The sequence below is a fragment of the Salvelinus alpinus genome, chromosome 8 (genome assembly GCF_045679555.1).
Source record: "Salvelinus alpinus chromosome 8, SLU_Salpinus.1, whole genome shotgun sequence".
Lineage (NCBI taxonomy): Eukaryota > Metazoa > Chordata > Actinopteri > Salmoniformes > Salmonidae > Salvelinus > Salvelinus alpinus.
Genome location: NC_092093.1, coordinates 53,766,862 through 53,791,523, shown reverse-complemented (window position 1 = coordinate 53,791,523; position 24,662 = coordinate 53,766,862). Strand labels below are relative to the sequence as shown.

Here is a 24,662-nt window from a genome sequence, read left to right as displayed (position 1 = left end):
TGTGAGTTAGACTGTTAGTCATGACCCAGAACCACTGCTGTGAGTTAGACTGTTAGTCATCACCCAGAACCACTGCTGTGAGTTAGACTGTTAGTCATGACCCAGAACCACTGCTGTGAGTTGGGCTCTTTGATCATGACCCAGAACCACTGCTGTGAGTTAGACTGGTAGTCATGACCCAGAACCACTGCTGTGAGTTGGGCTCTTTGATCATGACCCAGAACCACTGCTGTGAGTTGGGCTCTTTGATCATGACCCAGAACCACTGCTGTGAGTTGGGCTCTTTGATCATGACCCAGAACCACTGCTGTGAGTTGGGCTCTTTGATCATGACCCAGAACCACTGCTGTGAGTTGGGCTCTTTGATCATGACCCAGAACCACTGCTGTGAGTTGGGCTCTTTGATCATGACCCAGAACCACTGCTGTGAGTTGGGCTCTTTGATCATCACCCAGAATCACTGCTGTGAGTTGGGCTCTTTGATCATGACCCAGAACCACTGCTGTGAGTTGGGCTCTTTGATCATCACCCAGAACCACTGCTGTGAGTTGGGCTCTTTGATCATGACCCAGAACCACTGCTGTGAGTTAGACTGGTAGTCATCACCCAGAACCACTGCTGTGAGTTAGACTGTTAGTCATGACCCAGAACCACTGCTGTGAGTTAGACTGTTAGTCATGACCCAGAACCACTGCTGTGAGTTAGACTGGTAGTCATCACCCAGAACCACTGCTGTGAGTTAGACTGTTAGTCATGACCCAGAACCACTGCTGTGAGCTAGACTGTTAGTCATCACCCATTGATGACGGGATCAAGATGAGCAGTCAGACACCATAATAAGTACTGAGACTTGGGTGACAGTTAGCTACCCCCCTTCTGTCAGTTTGACCATCTTGTGAGATGAGACATACCCTGGAAACCCTCAGCTGTTAGTAATGGGCATTGAGTTGAATGTTTAGCAGTTTTTTGTATGAAGAACTAATATAAGAATCATATGCAGTCATCAATGGTGGAGGAACTGGCCAACGTATTTAATTTATGGCAACACATACTATTTTATCAACAGCTTTGTACACGAGAGCTTTTGTCAAGGTCAAACTAAGAAGCCAAGTTCCGAATCTGACAGACTGCCAAAGATAATAACAAACGACCAGATTTTTGGGGTGGTGACCATAGATAAACAAAGGACCAAAACCTGATCGTACCATTGGTCCAATCTCTCCCGGAGGTCCGGTTTCTCCCCTCTCATCTGGGAGAAGATATGTTGTTTAAGATACAGGTTACTGGGTTAGTAACAAAGATGTTTCACTTCATTGAATACTGTATGTCTATTGTTAGGAAAAGGTCTGGAGGCCAAGGCATAAACGTCTTCGACCCTTACCCTTTTCCCTGGCATTCCGACAGAGCCAATGTTTAATCGTGAGGCGGCAGGACCCTTGAATACGAAAGACAATATTTTCACAAAGCACAATGAGGCATTGCTGAAAAATCAAATAACTCTCTTGGCCTTAAAGTGTTGACTCTTTTTTTCTCTCTCCATTTCTGGAAGTTTTTGATATGCTACATTCCCTCCCCATCTGGTCTAAAGGGGCCTGAACTGTGTAACTGCTGCACTGTGTTGTTTCTAATGAACCTTGCCATCTGTTTAAACCCTCTTAAACACTGGTCGTGAACAGCCCGAACATGATTGGTATACAGAGCACCATTGTGGTGCTTCAGACAGGGCTGTGGAGGTGGTGGTGGTGTGGGGGCCGTTTGCCTCGTCTCGTCCCCTGGCACAGTGGGTTGAAGTCGGGTTGGGAGCCTCACCTTTGGTCCTGGCGGGCCCGGTTTCCTTGGCAGCCCTGGATCCCCTTTTCTCGCCCTGCATGGATACACAGTTGGAACATGTTAGATGGTTATTCAAATTCCAAATGTGTCGATCCAAACCATGCACATTCACACAGAGGAGGGGAGCTTACTTTGCCACCAGTCAGGCCTGGAGCCCTGCATGGTCCTAGTGGGCCCAGTTCACCCTGTGTGGGTCATGAAGAAGAAACAAGCACTTCTATTCTATAGTCTCTCAGCTTTAATAGGTTTATCATGCTATTAAACAAGACCCTGCAGTGGTTACAGGCATGGTGCAATAGCTACTGTTGTGGTGGGTTTGAGTCCTGAATAGTCCCCATACACATCCTGGATATGATAACCGTTAGCATAACAACCACAACTGTTTGATTTAATGACAGTATTATTAAAACTGAATAAAACATTATTCCTGAGTGTTAAAGGTTTTACAGTTGGCAGAGTTTTAGACTGTCTAGAAACCTCACTGTTTCGCCCGATAATGCAGGTTCTCCAGACTCACCAGGCCCACCTTGGTTTCCCTGGTAAATAAATAAGTAGCCATGGAGAAAAAACAATCACAGGGTCAGTATAATGTACGGCTGGACTTACCAACTCTGTTGTCAGGAGAGCTACCGTCCTGTAGGTTTTCGCTCCAACCCTAATCTACCACACCTGATTCTAATAATTAGCTGGTTGAATCAGGTTAGTTACAACTGGGGTTGGAGTGACAACTACAGGAACAGGGTTTGGAGAGCCCTGATGTACAGGCTACGTGTTGCCTAAGCGGGAAAAGATATCTGTGACTCTCTCTTCCGTTATGTCAAATCATATTTCAAAATGTTCCCCAAACATCTCCCAACATATGGAGGTCGTCTGATGGGGGATTGATAATGTTGTTATCATACAGTATGCTGTTAGGAGACGTTGATGTGTACTCACAGACTTACCGTCAGGGCCTGGTTGTCCTGTTCTTCCTATCTTGGCTCGGAGACCCTGTACAACAGGTCACATTGGCATTAAAACCTCCACGGGCTCTTCCACAACCATGAACTTGTGATTGATCATAATGCACAAGTGACATATGCTCAGGAGGATGAGAAAAAAACTTTTTCTATCATCTCATTTTGTTTTGAATAAAAGATTGTTCAAATAAATACTGCAGTAATAATGGACGGTCTATCTAATGATTGACGATCTACAGCAATTCCTGCCCGCACACACTTCTAGAATGTACTCAGTGTAATAAATCACACAGGATGTGGTTGCAGGGCCTGTCGCAGATAATTGAAAAGTTTTAAGCTCTGGTGTCAAAGCCACCGCAGGGGAGAAGACTAAACAATCTATCAGAAGTCTTTTTCTCATACAATAAAGGCACAGGAAGCAGGAAGCTAAAGAAAGATAACAGGAATCAGGTGTAATAGAAAGTGAGACAGACATATATATACAGTGGGGAGAACAAGTATTTGATACACTGACGATTTTGCAGGTTTTCCTACTTACAAAGCATGTAGAGGTCTGTAATTTTTATCATAGGTACACTTCAACTATGAGAGACGGAATCTAAAACAAAAATCCAGAAAATCACATTGTATGATTTTTAAGTAATTCATTTGCATTTTATTGCATGACATAAGTATTTGATACATCAGAAAAGCAGAACTTAATATTTGGTACAGAAACCTTTGTTTGCAATTACAGAGATCATACGTTTCCTGTAGTTCTTGACTAGGTTTGCACACACTGCAGCAGGGATTTTGGCCCACTCCTCCCTACAGATCTTCTCCAGATCCTTCAGGTTTCGGGGCTGTCGCTGGGCAATACGGACTTTCAGCTCCCTCCAAAGATTTTCTATTGGGTTCAGGTCTGGAGACTGGCTAGGCCACTCCAGGACCTTGAGATGCTTCTTACGGAGCCACTCCTTAGTTGCCATGGCTGTGTGCTTCGTGTCGTTGTCATGCTGGAAGACCCAGCCACGACCCATCTTCAATGCTCTTACTGAGGGAAGGAGGTTGTTGGCCAAGATCTCGCGATACATGGCCCCATCCATCCTCCCCTCAATACGGTGCAGTCGTCCTGTCCCCTTTGCAGAAAAGCATCCCCAAAGAATGATGTTTCCACCTCCATGCTTCACGGTTGGGATGGTGTTCTTGGGGTTGTACTCATCCTTCTATTCCTCCAAACACGGCGAGTGGAGTTTAGAGCAAAAAGCTCTATTTTTGTCTCATCAGACCACATGACCTTCTCCCATTCCTCCTCTGGATCATCCAGATGGTCATTGGCAAACTTCAGACGGGCCTGGACATGCGCTGGCTTGAGCAGGGGGACCTTGCGTGCGCTGCAGGATTTTAATCCATGACGGCGTAGTGTGTTACTAATGGTTTTCTTTGAGACTGTGGTCCCAGCTCTCTTCAGGTCATTGACCAGGTCCTGCCGTGTAGTTCTGGGCTGATCCCTCACATTCCTCATGATCATTGATGCCCCACGAGGTGAGATCTTGCATGGAGCCCCAGACCGAGGGTGATTGACCGTCATCTTGAACTTCTTCCATTTTCTAATAATTGTGCCAACAGTTGTTGCCTTCTCACCAAGCTGCTTGCCTATTGTCCTGTAGCCCATCCCAGCCTTGTACAGGTCTACAATTTATCCCTGATGTCCTTACACAGCTCTCTGGTCTTGGCCATTGTGGAGAGGTTGGAGTCTGTTTGATTGAGTGTGTGGACAGGTGTCTTTTATACAGGTAACGAGTTCAAACAGGTGCAGTTAATACAGGTAATGAGTGGAGAACAGGAGGGCTTCTTAAAGAAAAACTAACAGGTCTGTGAGAGCCGGAATTCTTACTGGTTGGTAGGTGATCAAATACTTATGTCATGCAATAAAATGCAAATTAATTACTTAAAAATCATACAATGTGATTTTCTGGATTTTTGTTTTAGATTCCGTCTCTCACAGTTGAAGTGTACCTATGATAAAAATGACAGACCTCTACATGCTTTGTAAGTAGGAAAACCTGCAAAATCGGCAGTGTATCAAATACTTGTTCTCCCCACTGTATATATAAACAGTACCAGTCAAAAGTTTAGACACATCTACTCATTCAAGGGTTTTTCTTTATTTTTACTATTTTCTACATTGTAGAATAATAGCGAAGACATCAAAACTATGAAATAACACATATGGAATCATGTAGTAACCAAAAAAGAATTAAACAAATCAAAACATATTTTATATTTGAGATTATTCAAAGTAGCCACCCTTTGCCTTGATGACAGCTTTGCACACTCATGGCATTCTCTCAACAAGCTTCACCTGGAATGCTTTTCCAACAGCCTTGAAGGAATTCCCACATATGCTGAGCACTTGTTGGCTGCTTTTCCTTCACTCTGCGGTCCAACTCATCTCAAACCATCTCAATTGGGTTGAGGTTGGGTGATTGTGGAGGCCAGGTCATCTAATACAGCACTCCATCACTCTCCTTCTTGGTCAAATAGCCCTTACACAGCCTGGAGGTGTGTTGGGTCATTGTCCTGTTGAAAAACAAATGATAGTCCCACTAAGCTCAAACCAGATGGGATGGCAAATCGCTGCAGAATGCTGTGGTAGCCATACTGGTTAAGTGTGCCTTGAACTCTAAATAAATCAATGACAGTGTCACCAGCAAAGCACCCCCACACCATCACACCTCCTCCATGCTTCACGGTGGGAACCATACATGCGGAGATCATCCATTCACATACCATGCATCTCACAAAGACACGGCGGTTGAAACCAAAAATATCAAATTTGAACTCATCAGACTAAAGGACAGATTTACACCGGTCTAATGTCCATTGCTCGTGTTTCTTGGCTCAAGCAAGTCTCTTCTTCTTATTGGTCTCCTTTAGTAGTGGTTTCTTTGCAGCAATTTGACCATGAAGGCCTGATTCACGCAGTCTCCTTTGAACAGTGTATGTTGAGATGTGACTTTTACTTTAACTCTGTGAAGCATTTATTTGGGCTGCAAGTTCTGAGGCTGGTAACTCTAATGAATTTATACTCTGCAGCAGAGTTAACTCTGGGTCTTCCTTTCCTGTGGCGGTCCTCATGAGAGCCAGTTTCTCTTTGCTTATTTGAACTGTTCTTGCCATAATATGGACTTGGTCTTTTACCAAATAGGACTATCTTCTGTATACCACCCCTACCTTGTCACAACACAACTGATTGGCTCAAACGCATTAAGAAGGAAAGAAATTCCCCAAATTAACTTTTAACAAGGCACACCTGTTAATTAAAATGCATTTCAGGTGAATACCTCATGAAGCTGGTTGAGAGAATGCCAAGAGTGTGTAAAACTGTCAGCAAGGCAAAGGGTGGCTACTTTGAAGAATCTCAAATATAAAATATATTGATTTGATTTGTTTAAAACTTTTTTTGGTTACTACATGATTCCATATGTGCAATTGCATAGTGTTGATGTCTTCACTATTATTCTACAATGTAGAAAATAGTAAACATTTAAAATAAACCTGTAATGAGTAGGTGTCCAAGCTTTTGACTGGTACTGTATATATATTTGTATTTGTATTTTACTATTTTACCTTAACCCTACCTCCACTCCCCTAATTGGAGTAACTAATGGACGACATCACTTAGGCTTCTACTTCCTGCTTATACATATATATATACATTTTACAGACACAACCTTCAGCTACCCTCAACCCCTCCAATCTATCTTTGAACACCATGTCGTTTTGATTTCTATTTGTTTCAACTGTGCTGTGAGGTTTCACAAAAGTTGTACATCTTTCTATTCTCATAGATTCTACATATTGTCAATTAAAGGTTAACATTTTTTTTGCTTTGAGTATTACTATATTAGAGACTTACCCAGAAAGACTCAAAGCTGTAATCACTGCCGAAGGTGATTCTAACATGTATTGACTCGGGGGTGTGAATACTTATAAATGAGATTTACAAGATATTTCTGTATTTCATTTTCAATACATTTGCAAAAATGTCTAAAACCAGACAGACAGACAGAAAAAAAAAAAAAAAAAAAAAAAAAAAAAAAAAAAAAAAAAAAAAAAAAAAAAAACAACAAACAACAACAGACAGACAGACAGACAGACAGACAGACAGACAGACAGACAAGTCCAGTAAATGTGTGTGGGAGAGAGTTACAGTGGGGCGGGTGATGCTGTACTGTTCCATAGGTTCAGGAGGACCAAGCCTGCCATTAAGACAGTCACATTCTTACACTGTGGACTCACAGCCCAGGAGACACTGGGACAGATACACAGTCAGTGACACTCTCAATGCAGACAATAAATGGTTAAAGAGAAGAGAGGAAACATTCCGTAGACTTCATTTACCCTCTCATCATCCTGTGAAAGAAATGTGTTTATTTCCATCATACCCATCATACCCATCATACCCATATCCCCATCATACCCATCATACCCATCATATCCATATACCCATACACCCATCATACCCATATACCCATCATACCCATATACCCATCATACCCATATACCCATCATACCCATATACCCATCATACCCATCATACCCATATACCCATCATACCCATATACCCATCATACCCATATACCATATACCCATCATACCCATATACCCATCATACCCATCATACCCATCATACCCATATACCCATCATACCCATATACCCATACACCATCATTCCCATCATACCCATATACCCATCATACCCATATACCCATCATACCCATATACCCATCATACCCATATACCCATCATACCCATATACCCATACACCATCATTCCCATCATACCCATATACCCATCATACCCATATACCCATCATACCCATATACCCATCATACCCATATACCCATCATACCCATATACCCATCATACCCATATACCCATACACCATCATTCCCATCATACCCATATACAGTGGGGCAAAAAAGTATTTAGTCAGCCACCAGTTGTGCAAGTTCTCCCACTTAAAAAGATGAGAGAGGCCTGTAATTTTCATCATAGGTACACTTCAATTATGACAGACAAAATGAGAAAAAAAAATCTAGAAAATCACATTGTAGGATTTTTAATGAATTTATTTGCAAATTATGGTGGAAAATAAGTATTTGGTCAATAACAAAAGTTTATCTCAATACTTTGTTATATACCCTTTGTTGGCAATGACAGAGGTCAAACGTTTTCTGTAAGTCTTAACTCATCCACTCAGCCTCTAACACTAACTCACTCTCACACAGCCTCTACACTAACTCACTCTCACACAGCCTCTACACTAACTCACTCTCACACAGCCTCTACACTAACTCACTCTCACACAGCCTCTACACTAACTCACTCTCACACAGCCTCTACACTAACTCACTCTCACACAGCCTCTACACTAACTCACTCTCACACAGCCTCTAACACTAACTCACTCTCACACAGCCTCTACACTAACGCACTCTCACACAGCCTCTACACTAACTCACTCTCACACAGCCTCTACACTAACTCACTCTCACACAGCCTCTACACTAACTCACTCTCACACAGCCTCTAACACTAACTCACTCTCACACAGCCTCTAACACTAACTAACTCACTCTACACTACTACTGTTTTGAATCTCAACTCCACTTGCTTTCATCTCTGTTGTGTTGCATGCAACGAGTGGGACAGATGCAACTTGGGCTCCCGAGTGACACAGCGGTCTAAGGTACTGCATCTCAGCATTAGAGGCATCACTACAGACCCTGGTTTGATTCCAGTCTGTATCACAACCGGCCGTGATTGGGAGTCCCATAGGGCGGCGCACAATTGTCCCAGAGTTGTCCGGGTGATGGTTTGACCGGGGTAGGCCATTATTGTAAATAAGAATTTGTTATTAACTGACTTGCCTAGTTAAATAAAGTTAAATAATGAATAAATAAAAATCAGAGGAGCAACCAGGCATAGCCTAAATAAAGTACATAAAAAAGACATAAATAAAACAGCATGTGTCAGGAAATTGTACTGGCCATTGGTTGAAAACCAAAACTCTCACCCTTGTCAAAACCCCAAATCTCACTTTGTTTCTTCCCGGACCCTTATGAAAAGGTTCTTGGTAAGGGAGATATCTTTTCGTTATGCCGTAAGACATTAGGTCTGTTTTGTTTTGTGGGGTCCTGCCATTAGACCTGCGGTCTGTTATGTGGGGTCCTGCCGTTAGACGTGTGGTCTGTTTTGTGGGGTCCTGCCATTAGACTTGTGGTCTGTTTTGTGGGGTCCTGCCATTAGACCTGTGGTCTGTTATGTGGGGTCCTGCCATTAGACCTGCGGTCTGTTTTGTGGGGTCCTGCCATTAGACCTGTGGTCTGTTTTGTGGGGTCCTGCCATTAGACGTGTGGTCTGTTTTGTGGGGTCCTGCCATTAGACGTGTGGTCTGTTTTGTGGGGTCCTGCCATTAGACCTGCGGTCTGTTTTGTGGGGTCCTGCCATTAGACGTGCGGTCTGCACCACCGACTACAGCCCTCAGCCAAAGAAAATAACAATGTAGACAGAACGCTAGAGAAAACAACACCCCTTCACTTCCATTCAATGACCTTTGACTGTCAATAGACGTTCTCTTCTTTTAAGTCTGCTTCGAGTTGGTTTTGAACCATTTATTTCAGCAACTGCTTTACAGCCTTGAGAGCAAGTGAATACAGGGCCGTTTTGAATGTTTTTTTGGGGCCCTAAGCGAGATTTTGTTTGAAAGACCCCCCACCTCGTGGGCAAAACATTTTAGTTGCCCCCCTCTTGAAAACATTTTAGTGGCCCCCCTCTTGAAAACATTTTAGTGGCCCCCCTCTTGAAAACATTTTAGTTGTCCCCCTCTTGAAAACATTTTAGTGGCCCCCCTCTTGAAAACATTTTAGTGGCCCCCCTCTTGAAAACATTTTAGTGGCCCCCCTCTTGAAAACATTTTAGTTGCCCCCCTCTTGAAAACATTTTAGTGGCCCCCCTCTTGAAAACATTTTAGTTGCCCCCCTCTTGAAAACATTTTAGTGGCCCCCCTCTTGAAAACATTTTAGTTGCCCCCCTCTTGAAAACATTTTAGTGGCCCCCCTCTTGAAAACATTTTAGTGGCCCCCCTCTTGAAAACATTTTAGTGGCCCCCCTCTTGAAAACATTTTAGTGGCCCCCCTCTTGAAAACATTTTAGTTGCCCCCCTCTTGAAAACATTTTAGTGGCCCCCCTCTTGAAAACATTTTAGTGGCCCCCCTCTTGAAAACATTTTAGTGGCCCCCCTCTTGAAAACATTTTAGTGGCCCCCCTCTTGAAAACATTTTAGTTGCCCCCCTCTTGAAAACATTTTAGTGGCCCCCCTCTTGAAAACATTTTAGTGGCCCCCCTCTTGAAAACATTTTAGTTGCCCCCCTCTTGAAAACATTTTAGTTGCCCCCCTCTTGAAAACATTTTAGTGGCCCCCCTCTTGAAAACATTTTAGTGGCCCCCCTCTTGAAAACATTTTAGTGGCCCCCCTCTTGAAAACATTTTAGTTGCCCCCCTCTTGAAAACATTTTAGTGGCCCCCCTCTTGAAAACATTTTAGTGGCCCCCCTCTTGAAAACATTTTAGTGGCCCCCCTCTTGAAAACATTTTAGTTGGCCCCCCTCTTGAAAACATTTTAGTGGCCCCCCTCTTGAAAACATTTTAGTTGCCCCCCTCTTGAAAACATTTTAGTGGCCACCCTCTTGAAAACATTTTAGTGGCCCCCCTCTTGAAAACATTTTAGTGGCCCCCCTCTTGAAAACATTTTAGTTGCCCCCCTCTTGAAATTGCCCGTTGTGTATTCTACCATTCTATCTAACAGTAAGTTGAGACACTGACCGACTAATAAATAAAGAAAATAAAAGATTTGGTTGGGGGCCTCCTAGTGGCCATTTATGTCACTTACGCTTAGAAACTGCATTGAGTAAATAACAGGTTTGTGAACAAGGCTGTTCTGAGTCACAGGGATATGCAGCTCTCTGCCTCTCAAGATGGTTGAGTTCTTTAAGGTGAAGGATTGGACTGAGTTCAAGCATCAGACACGGAGGTAAAGCCGAGTGGAGGAGAAAGGGGACAAACATGTCCAATGCTGGCCTCTATTCACTACTCCAGCGTGTCCAATGCTGGCCTATTTTCTCTACTCCAACATGTCCAATGCAGGCCTATTTTCTCTACTCCAACATGTCCAATGCTGGTCTATTTTCTCTACTCCAACATGTCCGATGCTGGTCTGTTTTCTCTACTCCAACATGTCCAATGCTGGCCTATTTTCTCTACTCCAACATGTCCAATGCTGGCCTATTTTCTCTACTCCAACATGTCCAATGCTGGTCTATTTTCTCTACTCCAACGTGTCCAATGCTGGTCTATTTTCTCTACTCCAACGTGTCCAATGCTGGTCTATTTTCTCTACTCCAACGTGTCCAATGCTGGTCTATTTTCTCTACTCCAACGTGTCCAATGCTGGCCTATTTTCTCTACTCCAACATGTCCAATGCTGGTCTATTTTCTCTACTCCAACATGTCCAATGCTGGTCTATTTTCTCTACTCCAACGTGTCCAATGCTGGTCTATTTTCTCTACTCCAGAGCTGGCCTCCATTCACTATTCTAGCATGTCCAATGCTGGCCTCCATTTACCACTCTAGCTTGTCCAATGCCGGCCTCCATTCACCACTCTAGCTTGTCCAATGCCGGCCTCCATTCACTATTCTAGCATGTCCAATGCCAGCCTCCATTCACCACTCTAGCTTGTCCAATGCCGGCCTCCATTCACTACTCTAGCTTGTCCAATGCCGGCCTCCATTCACCACTCTAGCGTGTCCAATGCCGGCCTCCATTCACTATTCTAGCATGTCCAATGCCGGCCTCCTTCACCACTCTAGCTTGTCCAATGCCGGCCTCCGTTCACTATTCTAGCTTGTCCAATGCCGGCCTCCATTCACCACTCTAGCTTGTCCAATGCCGGCCTCCATTCACCACTCTAGCACGTCCAATGCCGGCCTCCATTCACCACTCTAGCGTGTCCAATGCTGGCCTCCATTCACCACTCTAGCTTGTCCAATGCTGGCCTCCATTCACCACTCTAGCTTGTCCAATGCTGGCCTCCATTCACCACTCTAGCGTGTCCAATGCTGGCCTCCATTCACCACTCTAGCTTGTCCAATGCTGGCCTCCATTCACCATTCTAGCTTGTCCAATGCTGGCCTCCATTCACCACTCTAGCTTGTCCAATGCTGGCCTCCATTCACCACTCTAGCGTGTCCAATGCTGGCCTCCGTTCACTACTCTAGCTTGTCCAATGCTGGCCTCCATTCACCACTCTAGCTTGTCCAATGCTGGCCTCCATTCACCACTCTAGCTTGTCCAATGCTGGTCTCCATTCACCACTCTAGCTTGTCCAATGCTGGCCTCCATTCACCACTCTAGCTTGTCCAATGCTGGCCTCCATTCACCACTCTAGCGTGTCCAATGCTGGCCTCCGTTCACTACTCTAGCTTGTCCAATGCTGGCCTCCATTCACCACTTCAGCGTGTCCAATGCTGGCCTCCATTCACCACTCTAGCTTGTCCAATGCTGGCCTCCATTCACCACTCTAGCTTGTCCAATGCTGGCCTCCATTCACCACTCTAGCGTGTCCAATGCTGGCCTCCATTCACCACTCTAGTGTGTCCAATGCTGGACCTCCATTCACCACTCTAGCTTGTCCAATGCTGGCCTCCATTCACCACTCTAGAGTGTCCAATGCTGGCCTCCGTTCACTACTCTAGCTTGTCCAATGCTGGCCTCCATTCACCACTCTAGCGTGTCCAATGCTGTCCTCCATTCACTACTTCAGCATGTCCATTGCTGGTCTCTATTCACTACTCCAGCGCCCTTGTAAAATTGTAGCACAGGTAGTAAAATGCTTCAGCCTGGCTTTAACTGCAGGTCCTAGGAGAGGGAGAGGGCACTCAGGACATTCCCAGGGATGTTAAATCCCTCGTAAATCATCCCTTTGCATCCATTTTCCTTCATCTTACTACATTGATGATGCCACTAAACCTCCACATTGTCCATCAGTGATAATCATAGCACCATAACTGTAAATCAGGAATAAAAATAAAACATATCAATGAATTGTGGCCTGTTTGAGTCATTTTGAGTAGCCATATCCACCTCCAAAAACACTTTCCAAATGTTCTTTCTTGAACCATCATCTTCTGACTGACATCCTAATCTATTACAAGGCTTTTCACATTAGTCCCGTTTTGCAAAGACAATGAACAATGTTTGTTTTCTCCCCCGGTCACTGCCGATTAGCCCTTACGTCACTGGCCCGGAGCACATGACATATACTCTTCGAATAAAAGGTGCTATGTAGAACAAAACGGGTTATTCGGCTGTCCCCATAGGAGAACCATTTGAAGAACCCTTTTTGGTGTCAGGGAGAACCCTTTTGTGGCCAAGTAGAACATTTTTGGTTCCAGCTATTTCTCCACAACCTCATGCGTCTCTTTGCTTGTATTGCATGCACGGAACGGTGTTGAACATGTGGTTTCCATGTGTTTGATGTGTTTGATACCGTTCCATTTATGCCATTCCAGACATCACAGTGAGTCCTCCTACAGCCTCCACTGTTGGAAACCCTGCGATTTCTCTCCAGACGTGGTATTGTAATATTGTGGTATTGTAGTATTGTGGCATTGTAGTATTGTGGTATTGTAGTATTGTGTTATTCTAGTATTGTAGAAGTGTAGCATTGGAGTATTGTAGTACTGGGGTATTGGAGTATTGGAGTATTGTAGTATTGCAGTATTGTCTTATTGCAGTATTGTAGTATTGCAGTTCTGTGGTATTGCAGTATTGTGGTATTGCAGTGGTGTTGTATAATGAGGCTCTGCAGCTGTTTGCCATCTGTGTGGTTTCCAATGCACCCACACATTCCCTACCATGGCTTGTGGAAGTTCCTCATCACACATGGAAATGTAAGAATTTGTCCATTGACTCTGAGGTTTTATCCAAAGCGACTTAAAGTCATACATTTTAGGTATGGGTTAGACTACGGGGACCATGTTCTACTAACTGAACTACAGAGGACCATGTTCTACTAACTGAACTACAGAGGACCATGTTCTACTAACTGAACTACAGAGGACCATGTTCTACTAACTGAACTACAGAGGACCATGTTCTACTAACTGAACTACAGAGGACCATGTTCTACTAACTGAACTACAGAGGACCATGTTCTACTAACTGAACTACAGAGGACCATGTTCTACTAACTGAACTACAGGGGACCATGTTCTACTAACTGAACTACAGAGGACCATGTTCTACTAACTGAACTACAGAGGACCATGTTCTACTAACTGAACTACAGAGGACCACGTTCTACTAACTGAACTACAGAGGACCATGTTCTACTAACTGAACTACAGAGGACCATGTTCTACTAACTGAACTACAGAGGACCATGTTCTACTAACTGAACTACAGAGGACCATGTTCTACTAACTGAACTACAGAGGACCATGTTCTACTAACTGAACTACAGAGGACCATGTTCTACTAACTGAACTACAGAGGACCATGTTCTACTAACTGAACTACAGAGGACCATGTTCTACTAACTGAACTACAGAGGACCATGTTCTACTAACTGAACTACAGAGGACCATGTTCTACTAACTGAACTACAGAGGACCATGTTCTACTAACTGAACTACAGAGGACCATGTTCTACTAACTGAACTACAGAGGACCATGTTCTACTAACTGAACTACAGAGGACCATGTCCTACTAACTGAACTACAGAGGACCATGTTCTACTAACTGAACTACAGAGGACCATGTTCTACTAACTGAACTACAGAGGACCATGTTCTACTAACTGAACTACAGAGGACTATGTTCTACTAACTGAACTACAGAGGACCATGTTCTACTAACTGAACTACAGAGGACCATGTTCTACTAACTGAACTACAGAGGACCATGTTCTACTAGCTGAACTACAGAGGACCATGTTCTACTAACTGAACTACAGAGGACCATGTTCTACTAACTGAACTACAGAGGACCATGTTCTACTAACTGAACTACAGAGGACCATGTTCTACTAACTGAACTACAGAGAACCATGTTCTACTAACTGAACTACAGAGGACCATGTTCTACTAACTGAACTACAGAGAACCATGTTCTACTAACTGAACTACAGAGGACCATGTTCTACTAACTGAACTACAGAGGACCATGTTCTACTAACTGAACTACAGAGGACCATGTTCTACTAACTGAACTACAGAGGACCATGTTCTACTAACTGAACTACAGAGGACCATGATCGACTAACTGAACTACAGAGGACCATGTTCTACTGACTGAACTACAGAGAACCATGTTCTACTAACTGAACTACAGAGAACCATGTTCTACTAACTGAACTACAGAGGACCATGTTCTACTAACTGAACTACAGAGGACCACGTTCTCCTTGTCTTTCCCATAATCTACACTGATGTTACTATCTCATGGAGAGGAAATTAGGAGAGGAAATTAGGAGAGGAAATTAGGAGAGGAAGCCACTTTAGAATGTTGAGATCCCAGATGCTCATCGTTGAACAAGAACAAACAGAAACATTTATTATAAATACCTTCTTCATAATGCATTTTAAGCCCATAAATAATACCTTGTTATGAGCTATGCATAAGCAACGTCCCTCTGAGACAGGCCTAAGCCACCTCTCCTTGCTGTGTCCATCCAGGCGGGCTAGACAACATCAGCAGCTATAGAGTCCCCAGGGCCTCTCCTTGTGAAACAGATCAGTTATTACACAGATCATTAACACATGCATGGCATAGCGGCAAGCCTCGAACCTGAGTTCCTTTGAGTCTTACGGGGACATTTGGGACTCGCTGGTGCGGTCAGTGTAACCACTTCCATTACCATCAATCACATCATATTACACATTTAGACGTCTTTATTCAGCACGCTAATTTCGCTCCTCTCAATGTGGATGGATAAAGAACATGAAGGTAACTAAACTGCACTGGGCCACTGTTGTGAATAAGTAAATGCTAATTGAGTCTATCAAGGATAAAAATGAGCTACATTAATTATGTGTGTGTGTGTGTGTGTGTGTGTGTGTGTGTGTGTGTGTGTGTGTGTGTGTGTGTGTGTGTGTGTGTGTGTGTGTGTGTGTGTGTGTGTGTGTGTGTGTGTGTGTGTGTGTGTGTGTGTGTGTGTGTGTGTGTGTGTGTGTGTGTGTGTGTGTGTGTGTGTGTGTGTGTGTGTTGCGTAAAGAGATCTCTGGGAATTGATGCAGACAAAACCCACAGTCAATTGAACGGAGACGTTCTAGGGGCTTTCAGTCCTACTAAAATGATTGCAAATTGCTGCAATTCCTCTGGGACTTGGCACGGTACAATGGGATACATGATGGACCTACTTTATTAAAAACAGAGACAAACAGAGAATGCAGTGTTTAATTCAAACCATTTTTCCCAATGATTTAAATATATATTCTCCTGAGGCACTCTTCATTATTGTAGAGTGAATTCAATTGGAATTACAATAAACTTTATAAAATCAAGTAGTTTAAACTTGTCAACTTTCGAAGAACAAATTCGTCAGTCATCCATGTTCAGTTGGTCCCTGAAGAATATCATGCAGGGATATATTGTATTTTAGGTCCTGTTTGTCCATCTGTATGCACTTGACTCCTTTGTAAAGTCATACTTAGTCCCTCCACCAACCTGTAAGCACATGGCGTCTTCAGTTTACAGAGCAGCATTATCTAGACTTTAGGTAGGCAATCATTTCAGCTGCAAGACGCATTGGCCACGGTTGGAGGAAGACATACTATATTTTTTCTTACCAATGTGTGATGTGTTTCTCATTAAACAAAACCAACGTTTTGATGCGTGGGCACACAGCTATAATCATTTGGCGTTTGTATATTTTAGCATGTCCTTCCTTTTCTGCCCAGCGACAGTCGAATTTGTAAAATGTCTCATCTGCCACGCCGGCAGTTGCAAACACTTAGTGTTTGTAAACTTCTGACCCACTGGAATTATGATACAGTGAATTATAAGTGAAATAATCTGTCTGTAAACAATTGTTGGAAAAATTACTTGTGTCATGCACAAAGTATAAGTCCTAACCGACTTGCCAAAACTCTAGTTTGTTAGCAAGAAATTTGTGGAGTGGTTGAAAAACAAGTTTTAATGACTCCAACCTAAGTGTATGTAAACTTCCTACTTCAACTGTATATACAGGGGGTACCAGTTCAGAGTCAATGTGCTGGAGCACCGGTTAGTCAAGGTATTTGAGATAATATGTACATGTAGGTAGAGTTACTAAAGTGACTATGCATAGATAATAACAGAGAGTAGCAACAGTGTAAAAGGAGGGGGGGGGGGGGGGGGTGCAATGCATCACTGATTTGCACTGATTTGTGGGTACAAGACATATTTACTCAGAAAGTCTGTATTCATAACTCATAATACCATTACCATGCGAGACAAAGTACTGTACATGATGACCAATACACCCAACACACCAAACGTAAATGTACCTTAGTCGTCTCTTAGCTGTCTCACTGTCTTTGCACAGAGATATGAGGTCAGGTCATCATTGCCACTTGGCAAGCATAGGTTTCCCCCTCAATGCCACGCCGTGATGCAACACTGTCAGTACTAGGCTACTGGATAGCTTTACTCAACGTCAAGAACAGGCTTTTTTTTACATATAATTTCCATCAGCCGACAGGGGATAACGTACTTCACTGACTAATTGCTCCAGAATAGAAAAGAAAGTACATTTACATTTAAGTCATTTAGCAGACGCTCTTATCCAGAGCGACTTACAAATTGGAAAGTTCATACATATTCATCCTGGTCCCCCCGTGGGACCAGTAAAGGGAAGGGACAAAATCTCCAGTTATCAGCTACTCATATAGACTACTACCACAGTAGCCTGTACAGTTGCAATTCAACTTGTCACCTGATTTAGATGATACATTATGGGCTACACATGCACCTTGCTTTAGATAAGACATGACACAGAACGAAAACTTGCCTGTAAGTTATTAGGGTATATTCCCAGCACCACATATCTCAAAAACATGCATCTTGTATAGGCTACATGAGTTAGAATAACTGCAAAATGCAAATATACCATTGATCGACCATGTATTGTCATCCTAACGCATTCACAGCAACGAACATTCCTGAAGTTGTATAGAAGACAGCTCTGCAGGTGCATGCGATAAACCAACACCTGTGCATCACGTTTACAAACAATTTAAATCAATAGTTCATGCCAACTGTTAATCACAAAATGTCAAATGACATTTAACTGTCAATTAACAGTAAAACAGATAATTACTAACAAAGTAAAGTAATCAAAGTGGTTACCCCAGGAGCCTGTGACGTCTCATCCAACGCTCCACATGTTGTTACCCCAGGAGCCTGTGACGTCTCATCCAACGCTCCACATGTTGTTACCCCAGGAGCCTGTGACATCTCATCCAACGCTCCACATGTTGTTACCCCAGGAGCCTGTGACGTCTCATCCAACACTCCACATGTTGTTACCCCAGGAGCCTGTGACGTCTCATCCAACACTCCACATGTTGTTACCCAAGGAGACTGTGACGTCTCATCCAACGCTCCACATGTTGTTACCCCAGGAGCCTGTGACATCTCATCCAACGCTCCACATGTTGTTACCCCAGGAGCCTGTGACGTCTCATCCAACGCTCCACATGTTACCCCAGGAGCCTGTGACGTCTCATCCAACGCTCCACATGTTGTTATCCCAGGAGCTTGTGACGTCTCATCCAACGCTCCACATGTTGTTACCCCAGGAGCCTGTGACGTCTCATCCAACGCTCCACATGTTACCCCAGGAGCCTGTGACGTCTCATCCAACGCTCCACATGTTGTTATCCCAGGTGCCTGTGACGTCTCATCCAACGCTCCACATGTTGTTACCCCAGGAGCCTGTGACGTCTCATCCAACGCTCCACATGTTGTTGCCCCAGGAGCCTGTGACGTCTCATCCAACACTCCACATGTTGTTACCCCAGGAGCCTGTGACGTCTCATCCAACGCTCCACATGTTGTTGCCCCAGGAGCCTGTGACGTCTCATCCAACACTCCACATGTTGTTACCCCAGGAGCCTGTGACGTCTCATCCAACGCTCCACATGTTGTTGCCCCAGGAGCCTGTGACGTCTCATCCAACACTCCACATGTTGTTACCCCAGGAGCCTGTGACGTCTCATCCAACGCTCCACATGTTGTTGCCCCAGGAGCTTGTGACGTCTCATCCAACGCTCCACATGTTGTTGCCCCAGGAGCCTGTGACGTCTCATCCAACGCTCCAGATGTTGTTACCCCAGGAGCCTGTGACGTCTCATCCAACGCTCCACATGTTACCCCAGGAGCCTGTGACGTCTCATCCAACACTCCACATGTTGTTACCCCAGGAGCCTGTGACGTCTCATCCAACGCTCCAGATGTTGTTACCCCAGGAGCCTGTGACGTCTCATCCAACGCTCCACATGTTGTTGCCCCAGGAGCCTGTGACGTCTCATCCAACGCTCCACATGTTACCCCAGGAGCCTGTGACGTCTCATCCAACACTCCACATGTTGTTACCCCAGGAGCCTGTGACGTCTCATCCAACGCTCCACATGTTGTTACCCCAGGAGCCTGTGACGTCTCATCCAACGCTCCACATGTTGTTACCCCAGGAGCCTGTGACGTCTCATCCAACGCTCCACATGTTACCCCAGGAGCCTGTGACGTCTCATCCAACACTCCACATGTTGTTGCCCCAGGAGCCTGTGACGTCTCATCCAACGCTCCACATGTTGTTACCCCAGGAGCCTGTGACGTCTCATCCAACGCTCCACATGTTGTTACCCCAGGAGCCTGTGACGTCTCATCCAACGCTCCACATGTTGTTACCCCAGGAGCCTGTGACGTCTCATCCAACGCTCCACATGTTACCCCAGGAGCCTGTGACGTCTCATCCAACACTCCACATGTTGTTACCCCAGGAGCCTGTGACGTCTCATCCAACACTCCACATGTTGTTGCCCCAGGAGCCTGTGACGTCTCATCCAACGCTCCACATGTTACTCCAGGAGCCTGTGACGTCTCATCCAACACTCCACATGTTGTTACCCCAGGAGCCTGTGACGTCTCATCCAACGCTCCACATGTTGTTACCCCAGGAGCCTGTGACGTCTCATCCAACGCTCCACATGTTACCCCAGGAGCCTGTGACGTCTCATCCAACGCTCCACATGTTACCCCAGGAGCCTGTGACGTCTCATCCAACACTCCACATGTTGTTACCCCAGGAGCCTGTGACGTCTCATCCAACGCTCCACATGTTACCCCAGGAGCCTGTGACGTCTCATCCAACGCTCCACATGTTACCCCAGGAGCCTGTGACGTCTCATCCAACGCTCCACATGTTACCCCAGGAGCCTGTGACGTCTCATCCAACGCTCCACATGTTACCCCAGGAGCCTGTGACGTCTCATCCAACACTCCACATGTTGTTACCCCAGGAGCCTGTGACGTCTCATCCAACGCTCCACATGTTACCCCAGGAGCCTGTGACGTCTCATCCAACGCTCCACATGTTACCCCAGGAGCCTGTGACGTCTCATCCAACACTCCACATGTTGTTACCCCAGGAGCCTGTGACGTCTCATCCAACACTCCACATGTTGTTACCCCAGGAGCCTGTGACGTCTCATCCAACGCTCCACATGTTACCCCAGGAGCCTGTGACGTCTCATCCAACGCTCCACATGTTACCCCAGGAGCCTGTGACGTCTCATCCAACACTCCACATGTTGTTACCCCAGGAGCCTGTGACGTCTCATCCAACGCTCCACATGTTGTTACCCCAGGAGCCTGTGACGTCTCATCCAACGCTCCACATGTTGTACCCCAGGAGCCTGTGACGTCTCATCCAACGCTCCACATGTTACCCCAGGAGCCTGTGACGTCTCATCCAACACTCCACATGTTGTTACCCCAGGAGCCTGTGACGTCTCATCCAACACTCCACATGTTGTTACCCCAGGAGCCTGTGACGTCTCATCCAACGCTCCACATGTTACCCCAGGAGCCTGTGACGTCTCATCCAACACTCCACATGTTGTTACCCCAGGAGCCTGTGACGTCTCATCCAACACTCCACATGTTGTTACCCCAGGAGCCTGTGACGTCTCATCCAACACTCCACATGTTGTTACCCCAGGAACCTGTGACGTCTCATCCAACACTCCACATGTTGTTACCCCAGGAGCCTGTGACGTCTCATCCAACACTCCACATGTTGTTACACCAGGAGCCTGTGACGTCTCATCCAACGCTCCACATGTTGTTACCCCAGGAGCCTGTGACGTCTCATCCAACACTCCACATGTTGTTACCCCAGGAGCCTGTGACGTCTCATCCAACGCTCCACATGTTGTTACTGGAACTCCCGACTTTGTGAAATTAGTGGAATTGTAGCAACACCTCTAATTTCATAATTTCAGTTTATGACATGTTTGATTGAGAATATCTGTGTAGCCTACTATATTATAACTTGTCTAACTCTAGATTTATGTTACATAAATGGCTGGATATAGAACAGGCTGTATTTACATTTCCTACGCTACTGTGAGTGGGAAATGTGGCTTCTACAGTAGTTAAACACATTTTCTTTATAACCAAAATGTCATTAGTGACTGAAAACCTTCAAGAGAGAAAGTAAATAGAACCCAGGCAATCAGGTTAACACTTGAAGGTAGCCTAACGGTCAGTAACCGAAAAGGTCACTGGTTTGAATACCCGAGAGGTGAAAAATCTCTTGATGTCCCTTGAGCAAGGCCCTTAATCCTAATTTGCTCCAGGGGTGACATACTACCATGGCTGACCCTGTAAAACAACACATTACACTGCACCTATCCAGTGTGTGACAATAAAACATGATATACAGTGCATTTGGAAAGTATTCAGACCCCTTGACTTTTTCAACATTTTGTTACATTACAGCCTTATTCTAAAATGTGTTAAACTGTTTTATTCCCTCATCAATCTACACACAATACCCCATAATGACATCACAATACTCCATAACGACAAATCAAAATAGGTTTAGACCTTTATTCTAAATTATTACAAAGAAAAAAATTGAAATATCACATTTACATAAGTGTTCAGACCCTTTACTCAGTACTTTGTTGAAGCACCTTTGGCAGCGATTACAGCCTCGAGTCTTATTGGGTATGACGCTACAAGCTTGGCACACCTGTATTTGGGGAGTTTCTCCCATTCTTCTCTGCAGATCCTCTCAAGGTCTGTCAGGTTGGATGGGCAGCGTCACTGCACAGCTATTTTCAGGTCTCTCCAGAGATGTTTGATCGGGTTCAAGTCCGGGGTCTGGCTGCGCCACTCAAGGACATTCAAAGACTTGTCCCGAAGCCACCCCTGTGTTGTCTTGGCTATGTGCTTAGGGTCATTGTCCTGTTGGAAGGTGAACCTTCGCCCCAGTCTGAGGTCCTGAGCGCTCTGGAGCAGGCTTTCATCAAGGATCTCTCTGTTCTTTGCTCCGTTCATCTTTCGCTCGATCCTGACTAATCTCCCAGTCCCTGCCACTGAAAAACATCCCCACAGCATGATGCTGCCACCACCATGCTTCACCGTGGTGCCAGGTTTCCTCCAGACTCAACGTTTGGCATTCAGGCCAAAGAGTTCAATGTTGGTTTCATCAGACCAGAGAATCTTGTTTCTCATGGTCTGATAGTCTTTAGGTGCCTTTTGGAAAACTCCAAGCGAGCTGTCATGTGCCTTTTACTGAGGAGTGGCTTCAGTCTGTCCACTCTACAATAAAGGCCTGATTGGTGGAGTGCTGCAGAGATGGTTGTCCTTCTGGAAGATTTTCCCATCTCCACATAGGAAATCTGGAGCTCTGTCAGAGTGACCATTAGGTTCTTGTTCACCTCCCTGTCCAAGGCCCTTCTCCCCCGGTTGCTCAGTTTGGCCGTGCGGGCGGCTCTAGGAAGAGTCTTGGTGGTTCCAAACTTCTTCCATTTAAAAATGATGGAGGCTACTGTGTTCTTGGGGACCTTTAATGCTGCAGAAATGTTTTTGGTAACATTCACCAGATCTGTGCCTCCGACACAATCCTGTCTCAGAGCTCTATAGACAATTCCTTCGAGCTCATGGCTTGATTTTTGCTCTGACATGCACTGTCAACTGTGGAACCTTATATAGACAGGTGTGTGCCTTTCCAAATCATGTCCAATCAATTGAATTTACTACAGGTGGACTCCAATCAAGTTGAAGATACATCTCAAGGATAATAAATGGAAACAGGATGCACCTGAACTCAATTTCGAGTCTCATAGCAAAGGGTCCTGTAGTCCTCCACAAGTAAGCAGTTGCTACATTGAATTTTTACTAACGACATGCCACTGACTTTGAGTAAAGCCAGAGTGTCTATGTATGTAGATGACTCAACACTAAACACGTCAGCTACTACAGTGACTGAAATGACTGCAACACTCAACAAAGAGCTGCAGTTAGTTTCAGAGTGGGTGGCAAGGAATAAGTTAGCCCTAAATATTTCTAAAACTAAAAGCATTGTATTTGGAACAAAACACTCACTAAACCCTAAACCTCAACTACATCTTGTAATAAATACTGTGGAAATTGAGCAAGTTGAGATGACTAAACTGCTTGGAGTAACCCTGGATTGTAAACTGTCATGGTCAAAACATATTGATGCAGTAGTAGCTAAGATGGGGAGAAGTTTGTCTATAATAAAGCGATGCTCTGCCTTCTTAACAGCACTATCAACAAGGCAGGTCCTACATGCCCTAGTTGTGTCGCACCTTGACTACTATTCAGTAATGTGGTCAGGTACCACAAAAAAGGACTTAGGAAAACTGCAATTGGCTCAGAACAGGGCAGCACGTCTGGCCCTTGGATGTACACATAGAGCTAATATTAATAATATGCATGTCAATCTCTCCTGGCTGAAAGTGGAGGAGAGATTGACTTCATCACTACTTTTATATATGAGAGTTGAATGCATGTTGAATGCACCGAACTGTCTTTCTAAACTACTGGCACACAGCTCGGACACCCATGCATACCCCACAAGACATGCCACAAGAGGCCTCTTCACAGTCCCGAGGTCCAGAACAGACTACGGGAGGCGGACAGTACTACATAGAGCCATGACTACATGGAACTCTATTCCACATCAAGTAACTGACGCAAGCAATAAAATTAGGTTTAAAAAAACAGATTAAAAAAACTCCTTATGGAACAGCGGGGACTGTGAAGCAACACAAACATTGGCATAGACACATGCATACACACACACACACACACACACACACGATAACATACGCACTATACATACACATGGATTTTGTACTGTAGATATGTGGTAGTGGTGGAGTAGGGGCCTGAGGGCACACAGTGTGTTGTGAATGTACTGTAATGTTTTAAAAATGTTATAAACTGCCTTAATTTTGCTGGACCCCAGGATGAGTAGCTTCTGCATTGACAGGAACTAATAGGGATCCATAATAAATACAAATACAAATATTTATGTAAATAAGGTAATTCAGTTTTTATTTTTAATACATTTGCACAAATTTCTAAAAACTTGTTTTCACTTTGTTGTTATGGGGGTATTGTGTGTAGATTAATATTTGTCATATTTTTTTTTGCCATTTCAGAATAAGGCTGTAACGTAACAAAATGTGGAAAAAGTCAAGGGGTCTGAATACTTTCCAAAAGCACTGTATATCATGTTTTATTG

General features: G+C 44.5%; 1 protein-coding gene across 1 annotated transcript; it reads right to left on the bottom strand.

Moving 5' to 3' along the window:
* Window positions 1-457: 457 nt before the first annotated feature.
* LOC139582308 (mucin-19-like) lies at window positions 458-23,997 on the bottom strand. Its single transcript, XM_071412304.1, has 6 exons — window positions 23,986-23,997; window positions 20,785-21,330; window positions 18,227-20,659; window positions 1,697-1,864; window positions 1,382-1,435; window positions 458-592 (listed from the first exon to the last, which is right to left on the bottom strand). Exons 1-6 carry the CDS (start codon window positions 23,995-23,997, stop codon window positions 458-460), a joined length of 3,348 nt encoding a protein of 1,115 aa, XP_071268405.1.
* Window positions 23,998-24,662: the final 665 nt, after the last annotated feature.